The sequence below is a fragment of the Oncorhynchus gorbuscha genome, unplaced genomic scaffold (assembly GCF_021184085.1).
Source record: "Oncorhynchus gorbuscha isolate QuinsamMale2020 ecotype Even-year unplaced genomic scaffold, OgorEven_v1.0 Un_scaffold_1255, whole genome shotgun sequence".
Taxonomy (NCBI): Eukaryota; Metazoa; Chordata; class Actinopteri; order Salmoniformes; family Salmonidae; genus Oncorhynchus; species Oncorhynchus gorbuscha.
In genome coordinates, this window is record NW_025746087.1 from 121,234 (window position 1) to 144,000 (window position 22,767).

The 22,767-nt window shown below is 48.4% G+C and overlaps 1 protein-coding gene across 1 annotated transcript in view; it reads right to left on the reverse strand.

Moving 5' to 3' along the window:
- Positions 1–1,252: 1,252 nt before the first annotated feature.
- Positions 1,253–22,767, reverse strand: part of LOC124022008 (syntaxin-binding protein 4-like) — a 48,735-nt gene continuing 27,220 nt past the window's right edge. Inside the window, exons 6-16 of the mRNA XM_046337063.1 lie at positions 16,534–16,630; positions 15,521–15,648; positions 13,934–14,023; positions 10,607–10,684; positions 10,157–10,246; positions 8,725–8,775; positions 8,367–8,510; positions 6,140–6,256; positions 4,985–5,034; positions 4,540–4,740; positions 1,253–3,995 (exon numbers count right to left, since the gene is read on the reverse strand). Of these exons, the coding sequence (XP_046193019.1) occupies positions 3,929–3,995; positions 4,540–4,740; positions 4,985–5,034; positions 6,140–6,256; positions 8,367–8,510; positions 8,725–8,775; positions 10,157–10,246; positions 10,607–10,684; positions 13,934–14,023; positions 15,521–15,648; positions 16,534–16,630 (1,113 nt within the window). The 3' untranslated portion in view covers positions 1,253–3,928. The remainder of the gene's footprint in view (positions 3,996–4,539; positions 4,741–4,984; positions 5,035–6,139; positions 6,257–8,366; positions 8,511–8,724; positions 8,776–10,156; positions 10,247–10,606; positions 10,685–13,933; positions 14,024–15,520; positions 15,649–16,533; positions 16,631–22,767) is intronic.

Below are 22,767 nucleotides of genomic sequence, written 5' to 3' on the forward strand. Positions count from 1 at the left end.
TCATTAGTCTGTTATGATGGAGAGGAGAACCAGATGATGTTTAGTCTGTTATGATGGAGAGGAGAACTAGATCATTAGTCTGTTATGATGGAGAGGAGAACCAGATCATTAGTCTGCTATGATGGAGAGGAGAACCAGATCATTAGTCTGTTATGATGGAGAGGAGAACCAGATCATTAGGCTGTTGTGATGGAGAGGAGAACCAGATCATTAGTCTGTTATGATGGAGAGGAGAACCAGATCATTAGTCTGTTATGATGGAGAGGAGAACCAGATCATTAGTCTGTTGTGATGGAGAGGAGAACCAGATCATTAGTCTGTTATGATGGAGAGGAGAACCAGATCATTAGTCTGTTATGATGGAGAGGAGAACCAGATCATTCTGTTATGATGGAGAGGAGAACCAGATCATTAGTCTGCTATGATGGAGAGGAGAACCAGATCATTAGTCTGTTATGATGGAGAGGAGAACCAGATCATTAGTCTGTTATGATGGAGAGGAGAACCAGATCATTAGTCTGTTATGATGGAGAGGAGAACCAGATCATTAGTCTGTTATGATGGAGAGGAGAACCAGATCATTAGTCTGTTATGATGGAGAGGAGAACCAGATCATTAGTCTGTTATGATGGAGAGGAGAACCAGATCATTAGTCTGTTATGATGGAGAGGAGAACCAGATCATTAGTCTGTTATGATGGAGAGGAGAACCAGATCATTAGTCTGTTATGATGGAGAGGAGAACCAGATGATGTCTAGTCTGTTGTGATGGAGAGGAGAACCAGATCATTAGTCTGCTATGATGGAGAGGAGAACCAGATCATTAGTCTGTTATGATGGAGAGGAGAATCATTAGTCTGTTATGATGGATGATGTCTAGTCTGTTATGATGGAGAGGAGAACCAGATCATTAGTCTGTTATGATGGAGAGGAGTACCAGATGATGTCACAGATGTGTCTAGTGTTATGGTGTTGTAATTAAAGACTGACACAAACTGTTGGGTGGCAGCTAGTTCACACAACCATTTAGAGGTACTACGTATAAACCCAGTATTACTACCAGGGTTTGGGTAGACTGCAACAAGAATAGTCCACATTGAAAATATAAGACATTGTTGAATTGAAATGTACATTCACCTAACTTCACCTGAACCTTGATTTACTCCCCTGTTGTAAGTCGGCTGGTATTGAAGTCAAAAACAGACATAGTAGAAATATATAGAAGGAAACTCCAGGTACACGGATATATTTGAGGTTAATCCTTTATTAAAAACAGTGAAAGAAAGTTCAGAGGCCACACATAATGATGCAATCTAGTTCAATTACAGGACTACATGTCAGTCAGTTTGGTAAAGCGTGTGCATGTAACAATATAAACATTACACCTCGGACACATTTAGCTACGGTCTTATTAATGTTACCTCCTGTTGTACACATCTCCTTGACTTGTGTCCCAAAACTCTCTCTTTCTTTCCTGAAGTGTGCTCTCGTTCACTACTCCATACGAATGTAAAATACATGGATATGTGTTGGCATATGGGCTGGATTCTAGAGGGAGTTCCATATTCCAGTCATGTCCTCTGAAATCCATAAAGGAAAGTGAACGAGTGCACACTTCGGGAGAACGGAGAGATTATTGGGACGCAGCCCATACATCCCACCACACAGGTATCGTTATCATACAACCTATTGTTTTAAACAGTATAACTCATGTTTCTCTCTACATTCCTGAAACCAAACATTTGATTCCACAGTTGGATGTTGAACGACAGGTGGTCAGAACCAGAACCAGAACCAGAACCATGCAGTGATAGTTTGGTACTGATGATGTTTCCAGTTGAGATACACTGCTTTGCGTTGTGTCTCAATACTCGTCATTGGCTTCCTTCCTCGTCTCCTTTCCTTCATTAGCACTGAGGAAGTATCAGGTGTTTTGAGTTGATAGACACCGGCTGGGTCTCATTACTCTTTCATTACTTCCTTTACTTGTCTCCTCCCCTCATTTCCTTTCCTTCGGGACCTCTAACAGGTGAAAGGATTGGGTGGCTTTCCACCATATTGCTTTTTTTACCTACAGTATCACTTCTTTCCATATCACTGATCATGAAGGAAAAGGACACAAGGAAAGGACACAAGGAAAGGGAGCTAGTTGCGACTATCGAGACACAGCCACTGCTAAAAGGCCATTGTTGTTGTTTTTTCCATTCTTTTTTTATTGTCTTGGTGACATAACCTCAATCTCAGAGAACAAGACAACAAACTGTGGGTTATGGAACGGAACTTCCACACAGCTGTCGCTATGGAGACGCAGTTCTAACAGAAGTCACGGAACATATGTGATATGACAGCGTAGTAAGTATTCACAGAACTCAACAGTAAGGAAGGAAGGAATCCTCATAGACAAAGCCTTGAACGAGCTTCAACTGACACAGACATACTATAGTAAGCTCTGGCTTGGTCCAGCGGATTTGTTTGTGTGTGTGTGTGTGTGTGTGTGTGTGTGTGTGTGTGTGTGTGTGTGTGTGTGTGTGTGTGTGTGTGTGTGTGTGTGTGTGTGTGTGTGTGTGTGTGTGTGTGTGTGTGTGTGTGTGTGTGTGTGTGTGTGTGTCAGTCAGCAGATGTGGAGAAGGACATCAAAGGAGAGTGCAATATTTATTTCAGCTTAAAGATTTACAAGGTTTTATAATAACAGCAAAAGCAGACGTCTCGGCGTCGCCATGACAGCTCGTGCAGGTCCTAACGCTTCTTCCTCTACCTCGGTATCCGTAACAGAAAATGGGCTTTTCCAGTACAAAATCATCTTCAAAACAGACAGACAGTTCATCAGAGCACGTCAGTATAAGGGACAAACCGTTTCTGTACACAGGGTCATCACCATGGTGACACGATGTCATCAGGATGAGACGCTTTGGATCAGGGCACATCGTCCATGTTATCCTCTCTCTCTCTCTCTCTGAAGTATACACATACAGGGCACTTACTGTAGCCATGGCGATACAGCTATAGACACAGCTAGGGCTAGGTTCCAATACCCTCGTCTGGCTTCTTCTCCTCAACTCTGGGAACTGTTGTGAGCAAAAATACACATTTCTGTCCCGTCTCAGATAATGAACACAAACGTCTTCATCTCTCTTCGTGTCCTTGAGGACCACTGATCCCAAAAATAAACGGATGGAACCAATTTGACGAGCAGCCAATGTCATACCGGCATATTGAACGTCACTATCCGGTCTCTCCAGATTTCAGTGGTCAGGAAGGATACAAGGAAATAGGATACAAGGAAATAGGACATGAGAGAATTCATCTTTTACAGAGTATTGGAACTCAGGGATAGAAAGGTTCATTGCATCATCATCATTATCATCATCATCATAGCTCATGCTGTATGTCTGTACACCTACACACCCAACGGTAGCGCCTTGGCTTTGTAGTGCTGTCTAATCGGCTACGGCAAGCTCTTTGGAACAAACTGAACTGCATCTACAAGTCTCTGCCATTTCACCTCAAAACCTGCTATCCTTCCCAGGAAGGGGAGATTCTCCCAGTTGAGAATCTCCCCTTTGTTCACATTCTGACAAATGCTAAATATCAACAGAGAAACGTAAGTACACACACAGCTGTATTAGAAAACAGATAAACTAGAACATTTTGCGGTTAATCAGTAGAGCAATCCCAGAACATTGACTGAAGCTGAGTTGTAAGTGTTTTCTTTCTTTTTTTACGCACACTGCATAGCATCCTACATACAGTCTGTCTGGTTGTCTCTCTCAATCTGTCTGTCGGTCTTTTAAAGGGTCGTTGGTAGTTTTTAGGTAAACGTAGTCAGCCAACCACTGTGTTCTTCTGAGCCTAGTCCCCAGCCACGTTGTTCTTTTCACATCCTCGTAACGTTCTCTAAAACGCTCTCTGTGACGTTCTCTGAACGTTCTCTACTGGCGGCGCTTGTCTTTGGCTGGATCTTCTGTAGGAGATGTCTGAGCCGGCGAGCTATGAGGGCTGAGGGAGAGAGGGAGGGAGGGAAGGAGGAGAGAGGGAGGGAAGGAGGAGAGCGGGAAGGAGGAGAGAGGGAGAGAGGGAGGAGAGAGGGAGGGAAGGAGCAGAGAGGGAGGGAAGGAGGAGAGGTGAGGGAAGAGAGGAGAGAGGGAAGGAGGAGAGAGGGAGGGAAGGAGGAGAGAGGGAGGGAAGGAGGAGAGAGGGAGAGAGGGAGGAGAGAGGGAGGGAAGGAGGAGAGAGGGAGGGAAGGAGGAGAGAGGGAGGGAAGGAGGAGAGCGGGAAGGAGGAGAGAGGGAGAGAGGGAGGAGAGAGGGAGGGAAGGAGCAGAGAGGGAGGGAAGGAGGAGAGAGGAGAGGTAAGGAGGAGAGAGGAGAGGTAAGGAGGAGAGAGGAGAGGTAAGGAGCAGAGAGGGAGGGAAGGAGGAGAGAGGAGAGGTAAGGAGGAGAGAGGAGAGGGAAGACTATACCTATCAAATACTCAGAGGCCATATTCCATCTAGATACAGATGAGTTGTGAGTGGAAGTAAGTGCTGATCATACATACTCACTGTGTGGCCCGGTTAGGGTCCATGGCTGGGTCAGGTGGTTCCCCCACCTCTGAGTCACTGAGAGGGGCTGTATCATCGGTGCTGCTCAGGGATCTGACCCCCTCCACCAGCTCCCTGGCCTCTGCAGCTAACTGGCAGGCTGGGTCTGGGATGGGAGAGGGGGTCTCTGGACTGTCTGTGGCTGGAGAGGTCCTGCTACTCCTGTTAGTACAAGGAAGCACACATACATACGTTCACACACACACACACACACACACACACACACACACACACACACACACACACACACACACACACACACACACACACACACACACACACACACACACACACACACACACACACACACACACACACCCAGACCCTCCGGTCAGATCAACAGACAGAATGAACAAACATTTGAAGAATTGTCATTAAGGAGTTACATTAGAAGATAAGCACTTACCCATTTTCCATTCCAAACAAACTGGGGGTGGTGAGCACTTTGTGAACATTCTGAGAAATAAACACATTCAGCCAGTCAGTTAGCCAGCCAGTCAGTTAGCCAGTTAACCAGCCAGTCAGTCAGCCAGTTAACCAGCCAGTCAGTTAGCCAGGTAACCAGCCAGTCAGTTAGCCAGGTAACCAGCCAGTCCGTTAGCCAGGTAACCAGCCAGTCAGTTAGCCAGGTAACCAGCCAGTCAGTTAGCCAGTCAGTTAGCCAGCCAGTCAGTCAGCCAGTTAACAAGCCAGTCAGTTAGCCAGCCAGTCAGTCAGCCAGTTAACCAGCCAGTCAGTTAGACAGTTAACCAGCCAGTCAGTTAGCCAGTCAGTTAGCCAGCCAGTCAGTCAGCCAGTTAACCAGCCAGTCAGTTAGCCAGTTAACCAGCCAGTCAGTTAGCCAGTTAGCCAGCCAGTCAGTTAGCCAGTTAACCAGCCAGCCAGTTAGCCAGTCAGTTAGCCAGCCAGTCAGTTAGCCAGCCAGTCAGTCAGCCAGTTAACCAGCCAGTCAGTCAGCCAGTCAGTTAGCCAACCAGTCAGTCAGCCAGTTCACCAGTCAGTCAGTTAGCCAGTTAGCCAGCCAGTCAGTCAGCCAGTCAGTCAGCCAGTTAGCAAGCCAGTCAGTCAGCCAGTCAGTTAGCCAGTCAGCCAGTCAGTCAGCCAGTTAGCCAGCCAGTCAGTCAGTCAGTTAGCCAGCCAGTCAGTCAGCCAGTTAACCAGCCAGTCAGTTAGCCAGCCAGTCAGTCAGCCAGTTAGCAAGCCAGTCAGTCAGCCAGTCAGTTAGCCAGTCAGTCAGCCAATTAGCTAGTCAGCACAGAAATCCACATACATAAAACTATAAAGTATTTTTGAACCACTAGGTGGCAGTACAGGTTCAGAACATAACAGAGCATGCCCAGAGAGGCATCAGCTAGGGCTCACAGGTAGGTGTGTTACAGAACCTGTGTGACTGTGTTTACAGTTGAGAGGTGGGCAGGTGAGTGTTGTTGTAAAGGTGTGTTACAGGTGTAATGTTACCTGTGTGAAGCCCAGGAGTTATTTGTATGAGAGGTGGACAGGTGAGTGTTGTTGTAAAGGTGTGTTGGGGGTGAGTCACAGGTGTGTTACAGGTGTAGTGTACCTGTGCGAATCCCAGTAGTTTCTTGTTGGAGATCTCCAGGTGTCTTCTGCTCAGCTCAGACCTCCTCAGCTGACAGTCAATCATTGACAACTTCCTGTTTAACTCCATCACATCTTCCTGGAGTATAACACACAGAATCACTTCCTGTTTAACTACATCACATCTTCCTGGAGTATAACACACACAATCACTTCCTGTTAAACTCCATCACATCTTCCTGGAGTATAACACACAGAATCACTTCCTGTTTAACTACATCACATCTTCCTGGAGTATAACACACAGAATCACTTCCTGTTTAACTCCATCACATCTTCCTGGAGTATAACACACAGAATCACTTCCTGTTTAACTACATCACATCCTTTTGGGGTACAACACACAGAATCACTTCCTGTTTAACTCCATCACATCCTTTTGGGGTACAACACACAGAATCACTTCCTGTTAAACTACATCACATCTTCCTGGGGTACAACACACAGAATCACTTCCTGTTAAACTACATCACATCTTCCTGGAGTACAACACACAGAATCACTTCCTGTTTAACTCCATCACATCTTCCTGGAGTATAACACACAGAATCACTTCCTGTTTAACTCCATCACATCTTCCTGGAGTATAACACACAGAATCACTTCCTGTTTAACTCCATCACATCTTCCTGGAGTAAAACACACAGAATCACTTCCTGTTTAACTCCATCACATCCTCCTGACTAGTGTTGTCCTGCTGGGTCACAGTATTTTAGGGTAGAAAAGACTAGTGTTGTCCTGCTGGGTCACAGTATTTTAGGGTAGAAAAGACTAGTGTTGTCCTGCTGGGTCACAGTATTTTAGGGTAGAAAAGACTAGTGTTGTCCTGCTGGGTCACAGTATTTTAGGGTAGAAAAGACTAGTGTTGTCCTGCTGGGTCACAGTATTTTAGGGTAGAAAAACTAGTGTTGTCCTGCTGGGTCACAGTATTTTAGGGTAGAAAAAACTAGTGTTGTCCTGCTGGAGTGTTTCAGAAATGGAGAAGTCTGCTGCCCTCCACTGCAACCAACCTGCACATCTTTCTGACTGCTTTGTCATCACTTGTGTCTGCAGCCACCCAGACGACTCTAGTCTTTTCTTCCATTAACTGGTTTTAAGTCTACCTTAGTAGCTTCCAGACCCTTCTGTTTCTTGTGTCTGCAGCCACCCAGACGACTCTAGTCTTTTCTTCCATTAACTGGTTTTAAGTCTACCTTAGTAGCTTCCAGACCCTTCTGTTTCTTGTGTCTGCAGCCACCCAGACGACTCTAGTCTTTTCTTCCATTAACTGGTTTTAAGTCTACCTTAGTAGCTTCCAGACCCTTCTGTTTCTTGTGTCTGCAGCCACCCAGACGACTCTAGTCTTTTCTTCCATTAACTGGTTTTAAGTCTACCTTAGTAGCTTCCAGACCCTTCTGTTTCTTGTGTCTGCAGCCACCCAGACGACTCTAGTCTTTTCTTCCATTAACTGGTTTTAAGTCTACCTTAGTAGCTTCCAGACCCTTCTGTTTCTTGTGTCTGCAGCCACCCAGACGACTCTAGTCTTTTCTTCCATTAACTGGTTTTAAGTCTACCTTAGTAGCTTCCAGACCCTTCTGTTTCTTGTGTCTGCAGCCACCCAGACGACTCTAGTCTTTTCTTCCATTAACTGGTTTTAAGTCTACCTTAGTAGCTTCCAGACCCTTCTGTTTCTTGTGTCTGCAGCCACCCAGACGACTCTAGTCTTTTCTTCCATTAACTGGTTTTAAGTCTACCTTAGTAGCTTCCAGACCCTTCTGTTTCTTGTGTCTGCAGCCACCCAGACGACTCTAGTCTTTTCTTCCATTAACTGGTTTTAAGTCTACCTTAGTAGCTTCCAGACCCTTCTGTTTCTTGTGTCTGCAGCCACCCAGACGACTCTAGTCTTTTCTTCCATTAACTGGTTTTAAGTCTACCTTAGTAGCTTCCAGACCCTTCTGTTTCTTGTGTTGGTTCTGCAGCCACCCAGACGACTCTAGTCTTTTCTTCCATTAACTGGTTTTAAGTCTACCTTAGTAGCTTCCAGACCCTTCTGTTTCTTGTGTCTGCAGCCACCCAGACTGACTCTAGTCTTTTCTTCCATTAACTGGTTTTAAGTCTACCTTAGTAGCTTCCAGACCCTTCTGTTTCTTGTGTCTGCAGCCACCCAGACGACTCTAGTCTTTTCTTCCATTAACTGGTTTTAAGTCTACCTTAGTAGCTTCCAGACCCTTCTGTTTCTTGCCCGCCAGTTGGTTCTTCAGGTCTTTGATCTCAGCCTCTAGCAGTGTAATGACCTCTTCATAGTCCTGCTCTGCACTGTTACTCTGTCTGTCTCTCTGCACTGCCTCCGCTACCTGCAGGGGTAGAAGAAGAAGAAGAAGAAGAAGAAGAAGAAGAAGAAGAAGAGATGAAAAAGTACCCAACGGAAATTCAACTTTACCAGCCACATACCAGCCGTACTGCAGACATTTACATGAGTACACATACTGTACACAGAGAGACCATGGAGCAGCTGCGGGGGTGAAGTCTCTTGTCTTGTTTCGGGGTTTATTAGTGGATAAATATTACCTGCACACGAGTCTTCAGACGACTGTTCTCCTCCACCGTCGCACACGCTTTCTGATGGAGGGAGGGAGAGGGAGGGAGGGAGGGAGGGAGGGAGGGAGGGAGGGAGGGAGGGAGGGAGGGAGGGAGGGGAGGATGGAGAGAGAGAGAGGGAGGGAGGGAGGGAGGGATGGAGAGAGGGAGGGAGGGAGGGAATGAGGATGAGGGAGGGAATGAGGGATGGATGATGAGAGAGGGATATGGGGGTAGGGAGGGAATGAGGGAGGGAATGAGGGAGGGAGAGAGATGGGAGAGGGAGGGAGGGATGGAGAGAGAGAGAGCGAGAGGGAATGAGGGAGGGAGGGATGGAGAGAGAGGGAGGGAATGAGTGAAGGAAAAAGAGCAAGAATGAGTGTGTTAATACAACTATGCCTGGCAAAGATATGAAAAGATAGGATACGATACTATATGATAAGGTAGAATAAGATATAAGATATGACAAGATACGATAGAATACAATAAGATACGATAGGATACGATAGAATACAATAAGATAGGATATGATAGGATAAGATGAGATACAATATGGAGGGAAAAGGTTAGGATAAGGTGGGATACGATGAGATACGATATGCTGGGATATGGTGGGATATGATGGGATATGGTGGGATATGGTGGGATATGATGGGATATGATGGGATATGGTGGGATATGATGGGATATGATGGGATATGGTGGGATATGATGGGATATGATGGGATATGATGGGATACGGTGGGATATGATGGGATATGATGGGATATGATGGGATATGGTGGGATATGGTGGGATATGCTAGGATATGATGGGATATGATGGGATATGATGGGATACGGTGGGATATGGTGGGATATGGTGGGATATGCTAGGATATGATGGGATATGATGGGATATGATGGGATATGATGGGATATGCTGGGATATGCTAGGATATGATGGGATATGCTGGGATATGATGGGATACGATGGGATATGATGGGATACGATGGGATATGATGGGATATGGTGGGATATGATGGGATATGATGGGATATGATGGGATATGATGGGATATGCTGGGATATGATGGGATACGATGGGATATGATGGGATATGATGGGATACGATGGGATATGATGGGATATGATGGGATATGATGGGATATGATGGGATATGGTGGGATATGATGGGATATGATGGGATATGATGGGATATGATGGGATACGGTGGGATATGATGGGATATGATGGGATATGATGGGATACGGTGGGATACGGTGGGATATGATGGGATATGATGGGATATGATGGGATATGATGGGATATGATGGGATACGGTGGGATATGATGGGATATGATGGGATATACTAAATACAATATAATACTGCTTCATCAACCTATTCTTAAGGATTGTGATTGGCTGAGTCTAGTTCACTCACCTCTGAGGTGTTGTGTAGCTCCTCCTCCAGGGTCGACTTGCTGTGCTCTGTGTCCCGGGGTGGTGTAGGAAAACCATCAGGTTGACTGACCTGGGGTAGTGTAGGAAAACCAGCAGGTTGATTGACCTGGTGTAGTGTAGGAAAACCAGCAGGCTGACTGACCTGGGGTAGTGTAGGAAAACCAGCAGGCTGACTGATCTGGGGTAGTGTAGGAAAACCATCAGGTTGACTGACCTGGGGTAGTGTAGGAAAACCAGCAGGCTGACTGACCTGGGGTAGTGTAGGAAAACCAGCAGGCTGACTGATATGGGGTAGTGTAGGAAAACCAACAGGTTGACTGACCTGGGGTAGTGTAGGAAAACCAGCAGGTTGACTGATATGGGGTAGTGTAGGAAAACCAACAGGTTGACTGACCTGGGGTAGTGTAGGAAAACCAACAGGTTGACTGACCTGGGGTAGTGTAGGAAAACCAGCAGGCTGACTGATCTGGGGTAGTGTAGGAAAACCAGCAGGCTGACTGTGATTGGACTGTGAACAAAGTTGAAGTCAATTCAATGTTACTCTGATACACACTGCACATTGTAAAATAGTAACATTGTATATTTAAGCAATAAGGCCAGAGGGGGTGTGGCCAATATAAACTATAGACTATATAAACCTCCTCTCACTGTCAACTGCCTTCAATTTTAGCAAACTTAACTTAATGTGTAAATATTTGTACGAACATAACAAGATTCAACAACTGAGACATACAGTAAAGTGAACAAGGTCCACAGACACGTGACTAACAGAAGTGGAATAATGTGTCCCCTGAACAAAGGGGGAGGGGTCAAAATCAAAAGTAACAGTCAAGTATCTGGTGTGGCCACCAGCTGCGTTAACTACTGCAGTGCATCTCCTCCTCATGGACTGCACCAGATTTGCCCGTTCTTGCTGTGAGATGTTACCTCACTCTTCCACCAAGGCACCTGCAAGTTCTTGGACATTTCTGGGGGGGCCTTAGCCCTCTGATCCAACAGGTCCCAGACGTGCTCAATGGGATTGAGATCCGGGCTCTTCGCTGGCCATGGCCAAGACATTCCTGTCTTGCAGGAAATTACGCACAGAACGAGCAGTATGGCTGGTGGCATTGTCATGCTGGAGGGTCATGTCAGGATGAGCCTGCAGGAAGGGTACCACATGAGGAAAGAGGATGTCTTCCCTGTAACACAGCATTGAGATTGCCTGTAATGACAACAAGCTCAGTCTGATGATGCTGTGACACACTGCCCCAGACCATGATGGACCCTCCACCTCCAAATCGATCCCGCTCCAGAGTACAGGCCTCAGTGTAACGCTCATTCCTTTGGCGATAAACGCGAATCCGACCATCAACCCTGGTGAGACAAAACCACGACTCGTCAGTGAAGAGCACTTTTTTGCCAGTCCTGTCTGGTCCAGCGACGGTGGGTTTGTGCCCATAAGCAAAGTTGTTGCCGGTAATGTCTGGTGAGGACCTGCCTTACAACAGGCCTACAAGCCCTCAGTCCAGCCTTTCTCAGCCTATTGCGGACAGTCTGAGCACTGATGGAGGGATTCATTTGGGAAGACCACACTTCTCCAGCGTGCCAGTGACCATCGAAGGGGCCAGTGACCATCGAAGGGGAACATTTGCCCACAAACATTTGCCCACAGAAGTCGGTTACAACGCCGAACTGCAGTCAGGTCACGACACTGGCGAGGATGATGCAGATGAACTTCCCTAAGGCAGTTTCTGACCGTTTGTGCAGTAACTCTTCGGTTGTGCAAACCCACAGTTTCATCAGTTGTCCGGGTGGCTGGTCTCAGACGACAATCTCACAGGTGAAGAAGCCTGATGTGTAGGTCCAGGTGGCTGGTCTCAGACCATCCCACAGGTGAAGAAGCCAGTTGTGTAGGTCCAGGTGGCTGGTCTCAGACCATCCCACAGGTGAAGAAGCCAGTTGTGTAGGTCCAGGTGGCTGGTCTCAGACCATCCCACAGGTGAAGAAGCCTGATGTGGAGGTCCTGGGCTGGTTATTCATGGTCTGCGGTTGTGAGGTTAGACGTCCTGCCAAATTCTCTAAAACAATGTTGGAAGCGGCTTATGGTAGAGAAATTAACATTAAATGATCTGGCAACAGCTCTGGTGGACATTCCTGTAGTCGGCATGCCAATTACACGCTCCCTCAAAACTAGAGATATTTGTGGCGTTGTGTTGTGTGACAAAACTTCACATTTTAGAGTGGCCTTTTATTGCTCCCAGCACAAGGTGCACCTGTGTAATGATCATGCTGTTTAATCAGCTTGTTGTTGATACACCACACCTGTCAGGTGGATGGATTATCTTGGTAAAGGAGAAATGCTCACTAACGGTGATGTAAACACATTTGACCACAACATTTGAGAGAAATCAGCTTTTTGTGTGTATGGAACATTTCTGGGATCTTTTATTTCAGCTCATGAAACATGGGACCAACACTTTACACGTTGCGTTTATATTTATGTTCAGTATAACGATAAATATATATTATGTTATTTGTTCAACATTTTCATTTCAGTATGATTTATTATTACGTTGACATTATATTTAGTTGTAAATTAAAAAGTGATGCATTATGTTGAGAAAAGCTATTAGTTTAGCCAGTGGTTATAACACTACCAGTTGCAGTGGATGTGGAATGAGTGGTAAGAAAGTTGGATGTAATTGAATGTGATATTCAGCTCTCTCTACTAACCCCCACACACTGACACACACACACACACTGACACACACTGACACACACACTGACACACACTGACACACACACTGACACACACACTGACACACACACACACACACACACACACTGACACACACTGACACACACACTGACACACACTGACACACACACTGACACACACACTGACACACACACACAGCTCTCTACTAACCCCCACACACACTGACACACACACACACACACACACACTGACACACACACACACTGACACACACACACACACACACACACACACTGACACACACACACACACACACACACTGACACACACACACACTGACACACACACACACTGACACACACACACACACACACACACTGACACACACACTGACACACACACTGACACACACACTGATCCCCCCACACACACACTGACACACACACTGACACACACACACACACTGACACACACACTGACACACACACACTGACACACACACTGACACACACACTGACACACACACTGACACACACACTGACACACACACACTAACCCCCACACACACTGACACACACACACACACACACACACTACACCCCACACACACACTGACACACACACACACACACACACACACACTAACCCCCACACACACACACACTGACACACACACACACACTGACCCCCCCACACACACACTGACACACACACACACACACACTGACACACACACACACACTGACACACACACACACACTGACACACACACACACACACACATCCCCCCAACACACACACTGACACACACACACACACTGACACACACACACACACTGACACACACACACACACTGACACACACACACACACTGACACACACACACTGACACACACACACACACACACTGACACACACACACACACTGACACACACACTGACAAACACACACACACACACACACACACACACTGACACACACACTGACACACACACACACACACTGACACACACACACACAGAGATGTGATGTTTGGACAGGAGTGTGAGTTCACCTTGAGTTGTTTAATCTGGTTCTGCAGCTGTTTCACCTCCGCCTGAAAGTGCTCCAGTTCTTCACTACTGTAGGAATCTGAATCAAAGGTCTGATACACAGCAATGAGGTTAGACTGGAGCTAGGGACTGTACGTGTACACCCCCCACACACACACACACACACCCCATGTAAACACACCCCATGTACACACACCCCATGTACACACACCCCATGTACACACACACTCACACACACACACCCCATGTACACACACCCCATGTACACACACCCCATGTACACACACCCCATGTACACACACACTCACACACACACACCCCATGTACACACACCCCATGTACACACACACTCACACACACACACCCCATGTACACACACACTCACACACACACACAAATCCCATGCACACACACACACAAACCCCATGTACACAAACCCCATGTACACACACCCCATGTACACACACCCCATGTACACACACACTCACACACACATACACACACCCCATGCACACACACACTCACAAACCCCATGTACACACACACACACAAACCCCATGTACACACACCCCATGTACACACACCCCATGTACACACACACTCACACACACATACACACACCCCATGCACACACACACTCACACACACACACAAACCCCATGCACACACACACTCACACACACACACAAACCCCATGCACACACACACTCACACACACACACAAACCCCATGCAAACACACACACACACACACAAACCCCATGCACACACACACTCACAAACCCCATGTACACACACCCCATGTACACACACCCCATGTACACACACACTCACACACACACACAAAGCCCATGCAAACACACACTCACACACACAAACCCCATGCACACACACACTCACACACACACACACACACACAAACCCCATGCACACACACACACTCACAAACCCCATGTACACACACACTCACGCATACAAACCCCATGTACACAAATCCCATGCACACAAACCCCATGTACACAAACCCCATGCACACAAACACCATGCACACACACAAACCCCATGCACACACACACTCTCACGCATACAATGATGTGAGAAGCACACCCTTCATCTGACAGGGAACATTACAATGGACGTTTTAGAGGAAGGCAGCTCTCAAAGACTGTGTGCGCGTGTGTCAGTGTGTCAGTGTGTCAGTGTGTGTGTGTGTGTGTGTGAGTGTGTGTGTGTGTGGTGTGTGTGTGTGTGTGTGTGTGTGTGTGTGTGTGTGTGTGTGTGTGTGTGTGTGTGTGTGTGTGTGTGTGTGTGTGTGTGTGTGTGTGTGTGTGTGTGTGTGTGTGTGTGTGTGAGAGAGACACAGGGACCGTCACAATGAAGCTCTTAAAGACATCTTTGATGATTCCCTTGTGTTGCTGCAGGGTGTAAATCTCCTCTGAGAAACACTGTCTGTAAATCCTCTTCGCCAACTCAAACTTCACTAAGTCACACAAGCCTCAAAGTCAGGAGGAGCCTCAAGGACTCCATAACAAGAACTTAATAAACCCAGTACTTTGAAACAAGAAGCACAAGTCAATGTTGTTTTCTTACCGGGGAGTGGAAGGCAGAGGTGTCCATCAAGCTAGCTGCTTCGTGATAGGAGAACATGAACTCTTTCTGCCCTAGTCCCGCCTCCTCCAGATTCTCTTGGTAGACGTTGCGTGTGGCCTCAACAAAGTCTGCCCGGTGACAACAAACGCATAAGAAAAGTTATACTCTGTATAAACCACAGAGGACCCAATCAGAACCCCTATACCCTATGTAGTAGCTTGTGAATAAAATCTCTGCCAGCTCTGAGGATAACAGAGCACCACCGACACAGGCCGCTCCCGAGGACTCTGGGCTCTCGTTCTCCGTGGCCGTGGTATCTATGGAAACACTAGGTGTGTGGTAGCTATAGAGACACTAGGTGTGTGGTAGCTATAGAGACACTAGGTGTGTGGTAGCTATAGAGACACTAGGTGTGTGGTAGCTATAGAGACACTAGGTGTGTGGTAGCTATAGAGACACTAGGTGTGTGGTAGCTATAGAGACACTAGGTGTGTGGTAGCTATAGAGACACTAGGTGTGTGGTAGCTATAGAGACACTAGGTGTGTGGTAGCTATAGCGACACTAGGTGTGTGGTAGCTATAGAGACAGACACTAGGTGTGTGGTAGCTATAGAGACAGTAGGTGTGTGGTAGCTATAGAGACAGTAGGTGTGTGGTAGCTATAGAGACAGTATGTGTGTGTAGCTATAGAGACAGTAGGTGTGTGGTAGCTATAGAGACAGTAGGTGTGTGGTAGCTATAGAGACAGTAGGTGTGTGGTAGCTATAGAGACACTAGGTGTGTGGTAGCTATAGAGACAGTAGGTGTGTGGTAGCTATAGAGACAGTAGGTGTGTGGTAGCCATAGAGACAGTAGGTGTGTGGTAGCTATAGAGACAGTAGGTGTGTGGTAGCTATAGAGACAGTAGGTGTGTGGTAGCTATAGAGACAGTAGGTGTGTGATAGCTATAGAGACACTAGGTGTGTGGTAGCTATAGAGACAGTAGGTGTGTGGTAGCTATGGAGACAGTATACCTCCGTAGGACACGGTTCCCTGTGGGTCAGTGATAAGACTTTGTCTCAGCTTCCTCCTCTTCTCCTCCGTCACGTCCAGACCCAGGTACGACAACGCCTGGGGTGGGTTGGGGAGAGAGGGGGGGAAAGAGAGAGAGAGAGGGGGGCATAGAGAGGGGAGAGGGGGGGAAGAGAGGGGGAAAGAGAGGGGGAGCGAGACAGAGGAGAGAAAGCGTTTAGAAGAATTTACATCTCACATTATGGTAAATCCCTGCTCACTGAGGACATGGCGTATGAGAGACAGTACATCTTGTCACGGTATTACAAAACAAAACCCTCTTCTGTGTGGTTGAAGACCCATATCCTGCAGGGGGCAGTATAACAGCAGTATTACACCACAAATCTCTCTTCTCCTTAAACTTGGTTGTCCTGAAGACAACTCTCTCTGTCTCTGTCTCTGTCTCTGTGTCTCTCTCTCTCTCTCTGTTCAATCATTTGTAAAGAATATACTGTCTTCATGAGAGAGATCATAGTATAAAGTGTCTGTGTGTTATTCAACCCAATCTAACCCTGTCTCTGTCACCACAGTTAACCAGTACAGTAAAGCTGTAGAGCATTGTGTCTGTGTGTTATTCAACCCAATCTAACCCTGTCTCTGTCACCACAGTTAACCAGTACAGTAAAGCTGTAGAGCATTGTGTCTGTGTGTTATTCAACCCAATCTAACCCTGTCTCTGTCACCACAGTTAACCAGTACAGTAAAGCTGTAGAGCATTGTGTCTGTGTGTTATTCAACCCAATCTAACCCTGTCTCTGTCACCACAGTTAACCAGTACAGTAAAGCTGTAGAGCATTGTGTCTGTGTGTTATTCAACCCAATCTAACCCTGTCTCTGTCACCACAGTTAACCAGTACAGTAAAGCTGTAGAGCATTGTGTCTGTGTGTTATTCAACCCAATCTAACCCTGTCTCTGTCACCACAGTTAACCAGTACAGTAAAGCTGTAGAGCATTGTGTCTGTGTGTTATTCAACCCAATCTAACCCTGTCTCTGTCACCACAGTTAACCAGTACAGTAAAGCTGTAGAGCATTGTGTCTGTGTGTTATTCAACCCAATCTAACCCTGTCTCTGTCACCACAGTTAACCAGTACAGTAAAGCTGTAGAGCATTGTGTCTGTGTGTTATTCAACCCAATCTAACCCTGTCTCTGTCACCACAGTTAACCAGTACAGTAAAGCTGTAGAGCATTGTGTCTGTGTGTTATTCAACCCAATCTAACCCTGTCTCTGTCACCACAGTTAACCAGTACAGTAAAGCTGTAGAGCATTGTGTCTGTGTGTTATTCAACCCAATCTAACCCTGTCTCTGTCACCACAGTTAACCAGTACAGTAAAGCTGTAGAGCATTGTGTCTGTGTGTTATTCAACCCAATCTAACCCTGTCTCTGTCACCACAGTTAACCAGTACAGTAAAGCTGTAGAGCATTGTGTCTGTGTGTTATTCAACCCAATCTAACCCTGTCTCTGTCACCACAGTTAACCAGTACAGTAAAGCTGTAGAGCATTGTGTCTGTGTGTTATTCAACCCAATCTAACCCTGTCTCTGTCACCACAGTTAACCAGTACAGTAAAGCTGTAGAGCATTGTGTCTGTGTGTTATTCAACCCAATCTAACCCTGTCTCTGTCACCACAGTTAACCAGTACAGTAAAGCTGTAGAGCATTGTGTCTGTGTGTTATTCAACCCAATCTAACCCTGTCTCTGTCACCACAGTTAACCAGTACAGTAAAGCTGTAGAGCATTGTGTCTGTGTGTTATTCAACCCAAACTAACCCTGTCTCTGTCACCACAGTTAACCAGTACAGTAAAGCTGTAGAGCATTGTGTCTGTGTGTTATTCAACCCAAACTAACCCTGTCTCTGTCACCACAGTTAACCAGTACAGTAAAGCTGTAGAGCATTGTGTCTGTGTGTTATTCAACCCAATCTAACCCTGTCTCTGTCACCACAGTTAACCAGTACAGTAAAGCTGTAGAGCATTGTGTCTGTGTGTTATTCAACCCAATCTAACCCTGTCTCTGTCACCACAGTTAACCAGTACAGTAAAGCTGTAGAGCATTGTGTCTGTGTGTTATTCAACCCAAACTAACCCTGTCTCTGTCACCACAGTTAACCAGTACAGTAAAGCTGTAGAGCATTGTGTCTGTGTGTTATTCAACCCAATCTAACCCTGTCTCTGTCACCACAGTTAACCAGTACAGTAAAGCTGTAGAGCATTGTGTCTGTGTGTTATTCAACCCAATCTAACCCTGTCTCTGTCACCACAGTTAACCAGTACAGTAAAGCTGTAGAGCATTGTGTCTGTGTGTTATTCAACCCAATCTAACCCTGTCTCTGTCACCACAGTTAACCAGTACAGTAAAGCTGTAGAGCATTGTGTCTGTGTGTTATTCAACCCAAACTAACCCTGTCTCTGTCACCACAGTTAACCAGTACAGTAAAGCTGTAGAGCATTGTGTCTGTGTGTTATTCAACCCAAACTAACCCTGTCTCTGTCACCACAGTTAACCAGTACAGTAAAGCTGTAGAGCATTGTGTCTGTGTGCGACGTTAAAGTGCTCCCTCCGGCAACGCAACCCTGTACCAGAGCCAGGGAGCAGGGACTAGAGCCAGGGAGCAGGGACTAGAGCCAGGGAGCAGGGACTAGAGCCAGGGAGCAGGGACTAGAGCCAGGGAGCAGGGACTAGAGCCAGAGAGCAGGAACCACAGCCAGGGAGCAGAGACTAGAGCCAGGGAGCAGGGAGCAGGAACCACAGCCAGGGAGCAGGGACTAGAGCCAGGGAGCAGGGAGCAGGAACCACAGCCAGGGAGCAGGAACCACAGCCAGGGAGCAGAGACTAGAGGCAGGGAGCAGGGACTAGAGCCAGAGAGCAGGGACTAGAGCCAGGGAGCAGGGACTAGAGCCAGGGAGCAGGGAATAGATCCACAGCCAGGGAGCAGGGACTAGAGCCAGGGAGCAGGGATCAGAGCCAGGGAGCAGGGACTAGAGCCAGGGAGCAGGGACTAGAGCCACAGCCAGGGAGCAGGAACCACAGCCAGGGAGCAGAGACTAGAGGCAGGGAGCAGGGACTAGAGCCAGAGAGCAGGGACTAGAGCCAGGGAGCAGGGACTAGAGCCAGGGAGCAGGGAATAGATCCACAGCCAGGGAGCAGGGACTAGAGCCAGGGAGCAGGGATCAGAGCCAGGGAGCAGGGACTAGAGCCAGGGAGCAGGGACTAGAGCCACAGCCAGGGAGCAGGAACCACAGCCAGGGAGCAGGGACTAGAGCCACAGCCAGGGAGCAGGGAATAGATCCACAGCCAGGGAGCAGGGACTAGATCCACAGCCAGGGAGCAGGGACTAGAGCCAGGGAGCAGGGATCAGAGCCAGGGAGCAGGGACTAGAGCCAGGGAGCAGGGACTAGAGCCACAGCCAGGGAGCAGGAACCACAGCCAGGGAGCAGGGACTAGAGCCACAGCCAGGGAGCAGGAACCACAGCCAGGGAGCAGGGACTAGAGCCAGGGAACTGCCTGTTCAGCAGGGGGACTAGAGCCAGGGAGCAGGGAGCCAAAATGGGAATATTTTCAGGGACCAGAGCCAGGGAATACTAATTAATAAGCAGGGACTATAGTGGGTTCGATCCAGCAGGGACCAGAGCCAGGGAGCAGGGACCAGGGAGCAGGGACCAGAGCCAGGGAGCAGGGACCACAGCCAGGGAGCAGGGACTAGAGCCAAGGAGCAGGAACTAGAGCCAGGGAGCAGGGACTAGAGCCACAGCCAGGGAGCAGGGACTAGAGCCACAGCCAGGGAGCAGGGACTAGAGCCAGGGAGCAGGGACTAGAGCCAGGGAGCAGGGACTAGAGCCAGGGAGCAGGGACTAGAGCCAGGGAGCAGGGACTAGAGCCAGGGAGCAGGGACTAGAGCCAGGGAGCAGGGACTAGAGCCACAGCCAGGGAGCAGGGACTAGAGCCACAGCCAGGGAGCAGGGACTAGAGCCAGGGAGCAGGGACTAGAGCCAGGGAGCAGGGACCAGAGCCAGGGAGCAGGGACTCGAGCCAGGGAGCAGGGACTAGAGCCAGGGAGCAGGGACTAGAGCCAGGGAGCAGGGACTAGAGCCACAGCCAGGGAGCAGAGACTAGAGCCACAGCCAGGGAGCAGGGACTAGAGCCACAGCCAGGGAGCAGGGACTAGAGCCAGGGAGCAGGGACTAGAGCCACAGCCAGGGAGCAGGGACTAGAGCCAGAGAGCAGGGACTAGAGCCAGGGAGCAGGGACTAGAGCCACAGCCAGGGAGCAGGGACTAGAGCCAGGGAGCAGGGACTAAAGCCAGGGAGCAGGGACTAGAGCCAGGGAGCAGGGACTAGAGCCAGGGAGCAGGGACTAGAGCCACAGCCAGGGAGCAGGGACTAGAGCCAGGGAGCAGGGACTAGAGCCAGGGAGTAGGGACTAGAGCCAGGGAGCAGGGACTAGAGCCAGGGAGCAGGGACTAGAGCCAGGGAGCAGGGACTAGAGCCAGGGAGCAGGGACTAGAGCCAGGGAGCAGGGACTAGAGCCAGAGAGCAGGAACCACAGCCAGGGAGCAGAGACTAGAGCCAGGGAGCAGGGACTAGAGCCAGGGAGCAGGGACTAGAGCCACAGCCAGGGAGCAGGAACCACAGCCAGGGAGCAGGGACTAGAGCCACAGCCAGGGAGCAGGAACCACAGCCAGGGAGCAGGGACTAGAGCCAGGGAGCAGGGACTAGAGCCAGGGAGCAGGGACTAGAGCCAGGGAGCAGGGACCAGAGCCAGGGAGCAGGGACCAGAGCCAGGGAGCAGGGACCACAGCCAGGGAGCAGGGACTAGAGCCAAGGAGCAGGGACTAGAGCCAGGGAGCAGGGACTAGAGCCACAGCCAGGGAGCAGGGACTAGAGCCACAGCCAGGGAGCAGGGACTAGAGCCAGGGAGCAGGGACTAGAGCCAGGGAGCAGGGACTAGAGCCAGGGAGCAGGGACTAGAGCCAGGGAGCAGGGACTAGAGCCAGGGAGCAGGGACTAGAGCCACAGCCAGGGAGCAGGGACGGTCACAACTTGCAGGCTTGTTTTCGAATTGCTGTGCGTTTTGTTGCCAACCTATTTTGCTACCTGACAACTTTACGGGTTTCACTTTTTAATTACCGTTCATATATTTATTTTTTCCTTGACTTTTTCACTTCGGACGCTTTATCTGGACACGATTCGTCAGGACCTCCAACAGCCGAAGCTAAGTAGTAACATTAACATGATGCCTTCTAATTGCAGCCGCTGTGCTCGCCTTACGGCGAGGATAGCTGTACTGCAAGCCCAGCTTCAGACGCAATCGTTAGGCAAGGGTAATTTCAGTGTAGGAAAGGATGAAACAGCGTCTGTGCCACCAGTAAGTACAGATAGTAGTATAAATCCCCTGGCACAGTCCCCGCAGCCGGACAACTTTCTCACGGTTTCTGGAAGGAAATGCTGTAGGAACGCTCAACCGGTGTCGCTCATTCAGCAGACAGAAACTTTCAACCGGTTCTCCCTATTAAGCAGCGGGTCGGTGTCAGAGGCCGAGTCTTCTCTGGTCTCTACTCCTCCCGTTACGGGGTCTGAGACGCCGAAGCTTCCCACCATTAGCTCTGACAAATTGAAAACTCTAGTCATTGGCGACTCCATTACCCGCAGTATTAGACTTAAAGCGAATCATCCAGCGATCATACACTGTTTACCCGGGGGCAGGGCTACCGACGTTAAGGCTAATCTGAAGATGGTGCTGGCTAAAGCTAAAACTGGCGAGTGTAGAGAGTATAGAGATATTGTTATCCACGTCGGCACCAACGATGTTAGGATGAAACAGTCAGAGATCACCAAGCGCAACATAGCTTCTGCGTGCATATCAGCTAGAAAGATGTGTCGGCATCGAGTAATTGTCTCTGGCCCCCTCCCAGTTAGGGGGAGTGATGAGCTCTACAGCAGAGTCTCACAACTCAATCGCTGGTTGAAAACTGTTTTCTGCCCCTCCCAAAAGATAGAATTTGTAGATAATTGGCCCTCTTTCTGGGACTCACCCACAAACAGGACCAAGCCTGACCTGCTGAGGAGTGACGGACTCCATCCTAGCTGGAGGGGTGCTCTCATCTTATCTGCCAACATAGACAGGGCTCTAACTCCTCTAGCTCCACAATGAAATAGGGTGCAGGCCAGGCAGCAGGCTATTAGCCAGCCTGC